This window comes from Caretta caretta, chromosome 24 (assembly GCF_965140235.1).
Source record: "Caretta caretta isolate rCarCar2 chromosome 24, rCarCar1.hap1, whole genome shotgun sequence".
Taxonomy (NCBI): Eukaryota; Metazoa; Chordata; order Testudines; family Cheloniidae; genus Caretta; species Caretta caretta.
The window spans coordinates 11,086,463-11,093,572 of record NC_134229.1 but is presented as its reverse complement, the minus strand read 5'-3'; the positions used below and the strand labels follow the sequence as shown (position 1 = coordinate 11,093,572).

The 7,110-nt window shown below is 59.1% G+C and overlaps 1 protein-coding gene across 1 annotated transcript; it reads left to right on the top strand.

The window, feature by feature from the left end:
• Nucleotides 1-242: 242 nt before the first annotated feature.
• On the top strand, nt 243-6,103 carry UFC1 (ubiquitin-fold modifier conjugating enzyme 1). Its single transcript, XM_048828341.2, has 6 exons — nt 243-402; nt 1,441-1,508; nt 3,902-3,965; nt 4,630-4,706; nt 5,613-5,703; nt 5,785-6,103. The coding sequence occupies exons 1-6, from the start codon at nt 280-282 to the stop codon at nt 5,854-5,856; spliced, it is 495 nt and encodes a 164-aa protein (XP_048684298.1). The 5' UTR covers nt 243-279; the 3' UTR covers nt 5,857-6,103.
• Nucleotides 6,104-7,110: the final 1,007 nt, after the last annotated feature.

The following is a 7,110-nucleotide window of genomic DNA, read 5'->3' as shown; positions in this document are numbered from 1 at the left end:
TCGCGCGGGTTTCCCGGCAATGACGAGTTACTGCAGGCCGCCGCCAGCGCTGGGCATTGAGGGGGCGGGGCGCGGCTGGGTCCCGGGGAGCTCAGCACGGATTGGTCACGGCTTCCGCAGCCCCGCCCCCTCCAGCGCTGCCATCAACAAACATGGCACCTCTGCCCAGCCCGTGCGCGCGGCCACTTCCGGTACCCTCCGGAAACATGGCACCTCTGCCCAGCCCGAGCCTTGTTGTGACACCACTTCCGGTCCTCCCCCCCCCCAGCCCCAGTAAAGATGGCGGACGAGGCGACCCGGCGCGCGGTGGCGGAGCTGCCGCTGCTGAGGACGAACGCCGGGCCCCGAGACCGGGAGCTGTGGGTGCAGCGGCTGAAGGAGGAATACCAGGCGCTCATCAAGGTCAGGCTCTTCCGCTTCCGGGGAGGGTGTCACCGGCAAAGGGGCCGGGCGGAAACCTCTTCCTGTCAGCGCTCTGCCCCCGGGGTCTCTGGTTGGGGGAACGGGTCGCCCCTTCCTGTGGGGCCACCCGGTGTCCAGGCTAAGAGGCCTCACTGTGGGGAGCACGCGCCCCTCTCGTGCTGACGTGGCCCTTCCCAGACGGTGGCCAGAGAGAGTTACACTCAAATGTGCCCCCCCATCTCTCTACAGAGGACATGGGCTGCCTCTCCTCCTCCTCCCTTTGGGGCTGCCCCTCCCCCATCTTTGCAGAGGACCTGGGGCTGCCCCCTCCACCCCATCTCTGTAGAGGACCTGTGGTTGCCCCCCATGTCTCTGGTTTATTAGCCAGGCCCCAGTGAGATTCCCTGTGCTCCATGGGGTGCAGACTCTGACCCACTCCTAAGGCATCTGGGGGCTGCAGTGGTCCCACAGTGCAGGGATCTGTGGGGGGAGCATAGCTGGCTCTCGGGCCCAGAGTGAAGCACATCCCCTGGAGGGATATTGGGGTGCCACAGGGCACCTACCTTGCCCTAAACTCTCCAGTTAGTGTAGCTCAAAGGACAGGTCACCTGGAAACCAGCAACGTTTTCCCCCTGTGGTGCCTGGCCAGGCCTGTGTACTAAGGGCATCTCATGGGCAGTAACTGTACCCAGGAATCCTACAGTCTGCCCTATGTTCAGTACCTCAGGGCTTGATAGAGTCTGCTTTTGATGGCTCTGTGTGATGCTAGTGCCAGTCTCATGTTGCTGGCTGCAGGACTTTTACAGTTGATGTTCACCACAGCAGCAACCGACCTTTCTGCCTCGCAAGGAACATGGCTACACAGTAAACATGTCCAGAGAGATCTCCATTATCTACATAGATTTTGGGAACAGGAATTTTGATTTCTGTGCAAGCTTCTAGGGGATTGGGAGGCTAGTCACAAACTGCATGGTATGGGGGTTTTGATTTCATGGGGTTGCCTGTACCCACTCACTGCCTTAGTCTTTCCCTTCCCAGTATGTGGAAAACAACAAGAACGCTGACAACGATTGGTTCAGGTTGGAGTCTAACAAGGAAGGGACGAGGTAGGCATGGATAGGTTGCAGGGCGTGTTTGTGGCTGCCATGGCTCCAGGCCCTCCCGTCTCTCTGATGGGCTTCCTCTGCTATAGCCCCTCTCTAGGCTTTGAGTAATTGTGAGCATACCAAGTCCCAGTCCTGTGGGAGCCCTTGTGTCTGCACTGGGAGTTGTTGTGGCCCTTCACTGAAAAAGGAGCAGGGGGCTGAGTCTCTGGCAAACAGGTCTTGTCTTCTGATAGTTGCTGGACTGGAGTTAGAGGCATGAAAAAGAAAAGGAATTCTGAACAGTTCTTTCTCACCCCAGTGTCACATTCTTCCTATCCTAATCCTGCTAGCGCTCTGGTTGGCCAGAGACCCCTCTGGGGTTGAGGGGATCTGAATGTCTACTGTGCAAAGCATGCAGAGACCTGCCCCTCCCCCAGCTTTCCCTCCATCCACAAGGAGCAGGAAGGCCACAAGTCCCTTTTGCAGCTCCCCCAGGTTGTGCCCTAATCTATTATACTTTATTCCACCAAAAAATAATCTCAGTCCCCTTGGCCCCTGGGGGCCATTTATCATCCCTACATAATAAATGTGAACATGTTCCCATTACAGAGAACACAAGGTGATTAGTGATCCAATCTGCACTGTGCTTCCTGTGGCAGGAGGCACTGAAATGCCACCTGTCCCTGGGCTGTGTGGCATTTCGCCAGGAGCTCAAGGGCCACCCCCCAATGTGTATACAAGGGAACAGGCTGCAGCTGCCCTCTTCAGTAGCAGGGAGATGTGGCCTTTGGAAGCTAGGGACCTCCAGGCAATGTGGCTTGACTGCATGGGTCAGGATGGAGCACTGCATGCTGGGAGCTGTAGTCTCCATTTGGCTGCATCCACTACAAGAGTGTTGGGGGTCAAGCAGTTGGGGTTGGTACTGCCCAGCGGGAGGGAGTACAGTGCAGCTGGGTGCCCCACGTGTCCATGGGCTGCCAGTCGTAGCTTGTCCGTCTGCTCCTCTTGGAGTTGTGACCTAGTGCCAGGTGAGCTAATGACTTCATGGTGCTCCCTGTGACGCCCCCACGTTCCACCCAGGGCTCCTCAGGGGCTAGGATAGACATCAGTCCCCTATGTGCCAATCTGCCATTCTCTTACTGGGGCTTGGCTTCGGCCCAGCTGTTAGTGACGCTGCAGAGAGACGTCTGCCCCTGTGCTCTCACTACCAGCCACCAACCCTGGGGCTGTGAACGGACCCCCGCTTGCCTGCCTGCCTCCTGTGGTGCTGCCACATCCCAGGCTTTGTCAACGTCAGAGAAGCCTTGGCCTGCAGTGTTGCTCTGTTGGCTTCAGTGCCCCATGTGCACACACACGAAGGGACTCATTAGTTTGATGGGATGGAGCCTGGATCAACTGAGTGCCATCAAGAACGGGGCCAGGCTGCAGCAGCGATGCAGAGAGCTCCCTTGCCATCCAGCTAGTTAGCTCCCCCTCTGCCACCTTCAACTCCTGGAAACCCTGCCTGGGAGCCCTCATTGTAGATTAAGGTCCAGCAGGGCCTCCCCCAAGCGTCTTAGTTGCTCTTTATGTCTCAGGTACATCACAGCATAGCAGCAGTTTTGTAGAACCCCTTTTCTGCCCCCTGGCTCAGCCTTTGTACTACTTGCTTTCTTCCCAGAGCTATCCAGCTGGTGAGCTAATTACCTCCTCAGCTTCCCAGGCTCCCTGCAGGTGCAAGTGGTCCATTCTGCTCTTCCAAACCCACACTACCTAACTCCCTCCTACGCTAACTCCACCTGGGTCTTGTAAGGGGCCAGGGTGCTGGCTTCCAAAGGGCTCGGTTTATAGCTGCTAACCCCCAAGAGTGGATCAGGGGTCTGTTCCCCCGGTACAGATGGGGAAGCTACATGCGCCCGCTCACACAGCAAATCTCTGGCAGAGCCAGGAATAGAACCCAGGAGTCCTGGCTCCCAGTCTTTGTAACCAGTGGCCGCACTCGTTCCCTTCCAACTGCACATGGGGCCTGTTCCCATGAGAGCAGGTGCAGTTGGTGGGTGCCAGCCCACAATGGTGCTGGCAGGTGTCATAGATGCTAAGGCCAGACAGGACCATGATGACCATGTCATCTGAACTCCTGCAAAGCATGGCCCATGAGACTTCCCAGAATTCATTCCTGTTTGAGCCAGAGCAGAGCTTTTAGCAAAACATCCCATCTTGAGTCTGACATGGCCAGTGATTGAGAATCCCTCACTACCTTGGTTCCAACAGTTGAACTTCAGCTTCCAGCCACTGGGTCTAATTAGACCTTTGTCTGCTGCGCTGAAGAGCCTTCACTTGTCAGATTTCTGTTCCCCATGTCACCTCTTACGCGCCTCTGTCAAGCTGAACAGACGGAGCTCCCTGCCCCTCCTTCCCGTCTCTCTCTCTTGCAGGTGGTTCGGGAAGTGCTGGTACATCCATGACCTGCTCAAGTACGAGTTTGCCCTCGAGTTCGACGTGAGTGTCCCTGGGGCAGGGGCATCTGAGGGAAGAGGGCCCTCCTGCCCTGCTCCGAGGCTGGGGAAGGGAGGGGTTTCTCGTCCACTCCCTGCGGCACCAGAGGGAGCAGGTGGGAGCTGGCCCTGGCTAGGTTCACAGCATCACTGTCCCCCTGGGCCACAGGCACCAGGGGCTGAGGAAGAGAACACACCAAGGATGCTAACCGGGAAGGGGCAGAGAATCGCCCACCACGCAGGGCGAGAGCGAGCAGGAAGTGCTATGGGACTTGGCTAGTGCAGCCCAGCCCCTGAGCGAGCCGGGAGCTGAGAGCAGGGAGCCCTTTACACAGAGCTTTGCAATGGGATTGTGTCAGGGAACTTTGTGTAATGTGGGGCTAGCAAAGGGCTCTGCCTCAATGGGGCCCTGCCCCATCCTGCCCCTCCCAAACTAGGACATCCCCCTCCTGCCTACCCACGAGCTTCCACTTCAGCATCTGGAATGCAAACTCACTGGGGAGCTCACAAGGGGCCTAGGCTCAGTGCTCCCAGCTGTGGCTGAGCAGAGAGAGCAGCAGCTGGGAACTCAGGGTACGCATACTACTCCCTGTTCACAGGGGCGGGGGGGACGGGTGGAGGGGGCTGGCGTGACCATGGGCACACTGAGCGGGTTTTTGTGTTTGCAGATTCCTGTCACATACCCATCCACTGCCCCTGAAATCGCCATTCCAGAGCTGGATGGGAAAACCGCCAAGATGTACAGGTCAGGCAGCCCTGCCCGCTTCCACCTCCACTCTCTGCAGGCCCTAGGGACCAGAGCTTCTAGCTCAGATCCTAGGTTTTGGTTGGGTCTGTCTTTATATCGCTTCTTCCATCTCACTGATGTGTATAGGCTATGGGAGGAGTCTCAGCTGTTGGTAAATGCAGCTGCCTCTGGGGTGGAACATGGCAGCTGTTGCTCAAAGCACAGGAAAGCAGCCCCTTGATGCAGGACAGGAAGTGGAGGAGATGCCATGTCTGAGTGGAACCCCGGGCGTCCTGGTGAGGCAGAGGAAGCTTCCCTGTGTTGGGATGGGGCCAGGCTTATGAGAGCTGCAGCTCCGTTCTGGGGTTGAGTGGGCTTGACACCCCTATGGCAGTGTCTCCTGTGGTCCCACGATGCCAGGCTCTGGGCTCTGTCTCCCCTCGGCATCTCCCGTGGTCCCACGGGGCCAGGCTCTGTCGCCCCTGCACGTCTCCCGTGGTCCCACGGGGCCAGGCTCTGTCTCCCCTCCGCGTCTCCCGTGGTCCCACGGGGCCAGGCTCTGTCTCCCCTCCGCGTCTCCCGTGGTCCCACGGGGCCAGGCTCTGTCTCCCCTCCGCGTCTCCCGTGGTCCCACGGGGCCAGGCTCTGTCTCCCCTCCGCGTCTCCCGTGGTCCCACGGGGCCAGGCTCTGTCTCCCCTCCGCGTCTCCCGTGGTCCCACGGGGCCAGGCTCTGTCTCCCCTCCGCGTCTCCCGTGGTCCCACGGGGCCAGGCTCTGTCTCCCCTCCGCGTCTCCCGTGGTCCCACGGGGCCAGGCTCTGTCTCCCCTCCGCATCTCCTGTGGTCCCACGAGGCCAGGCTCTGACTCCCTTCAGTGCCTCCCGTGGCCGGGGCTTCTCCCTCACATCTCTTTTGTCTCTTGCAGGGGAGGGAAGATCTGCCTGACTGACCACTTCAAGCCCCTGTGGGCCAGGAACGTGCCCAAGTTTGGGCTGGCCCATCTCATGGCCCTGGGGGTGCGTTTCCGTCAGTGGGGGGGATGGGGGGAGTCTGTGTCTGAGCTACACTCACGTCCCCCTGTGCTCTTTGCCTTGCAGCTGGGCCCATGGCTGGCAGTGGAGATCCCGGACCTGATTGCCAAGGGGCTCATCGAGCACAAGGAGAAGTGAGGGGTCCAGGCTGGTGGAGGCCTGCATGGCGGCTCCAGATGCTTCGGCGCTCAGACCTTGTCCTTCCATGCAGACACAGCAGCCAGCTGGCCCCGCGGCCCTGCCTTCAGTGCAGGGCACTGCACCTACTGTGCTGAGGACTCACGATTCCTGTCTGCTCCCATTCCATGTAACCCCTGCCCAGTTCCTGTAAGGGGGAGCTGCCCAATCTCCCCCCAAACATCCCCCAATAAAAACTGTAGCCTGACTAAGGCCTGCCTGGCTGCTGCCACGCCTGGGGGCTCTTGCCAGGGGTTTGCATCCTGCTGAGGTAGCGTGCTTTAGCCAGCTCCACTGAGTCCCTGCTGCTGCTGCACCAGCTGCAACATCCTGATGCTTCCTGGTCCCTCCTGCTTAAAGAGATGGCTTGTAACTGAACCGGTTTCCAATTCACCATACTGGTGAGTGGAGGGCTGTGCTAGCCAGGCCTGCAGTGCCGCCCCCAGCAATGCATAGCCCAACTGGCCCCTGCGTGTGAGACTCCGTCCAGTTCTTCTTCCTAACTCGGCCCCCCTGGGTGTACGAGCTCCCCTCCCTGGCTGTGCCACCCTGGGCCTCTCCTATGCAAGGGTGGGAGCCCCCAGTAACTTCATCAGGAGGCTACTGGGCATCAGTTGCCACATGAAGGCAGCTTCTGCACCGATCTGCGGGGGGGATGGGGGACGTGCCCCTAAGTGGGAGGAGGCAGCCTGTGACCCAGACCATGGAATCCAGAGCAGGCCGTTTGCTCCCCCTCCCCTTGCGGTTGCCTGGTCGTGTGGAGCATTGTTCAGTGACAGCTTGTATGGGCAGCAGCATCAACAGGATGAGAATTCTGGCCGCTTGCTGCTGCAATATGACTCCCAGCACTGGGCACCCCCCCAGCAGAGACCCGGCCAGAACTCCCTCGCTTCATAACATGTCACTGGGCCACCTAGCTTTTACCTGCACAGAATCGCACAAGGTGGTGTCAGCCGGGGGCTAGATCAATGGTTTGTGCAGCACCTAGCATGGGGATTAGGGGAGGGAGCAGTCCATGGCTGAGGGGCCTAGGTGCTACCGTAATACACCTAATAAATAACGTGTAGCAACTGGCACAGTGAGGCCCTGGTCCATGCCTGGGGTTCCTCAGTGCTACCGTAATACACCTGCATACACACATAAGAACAGCCGTACTGGGTCAGCCCAATGGTCCATCTAGCCCAGTATCCTGTCTTCTGACTGTGGCCAGTGCTA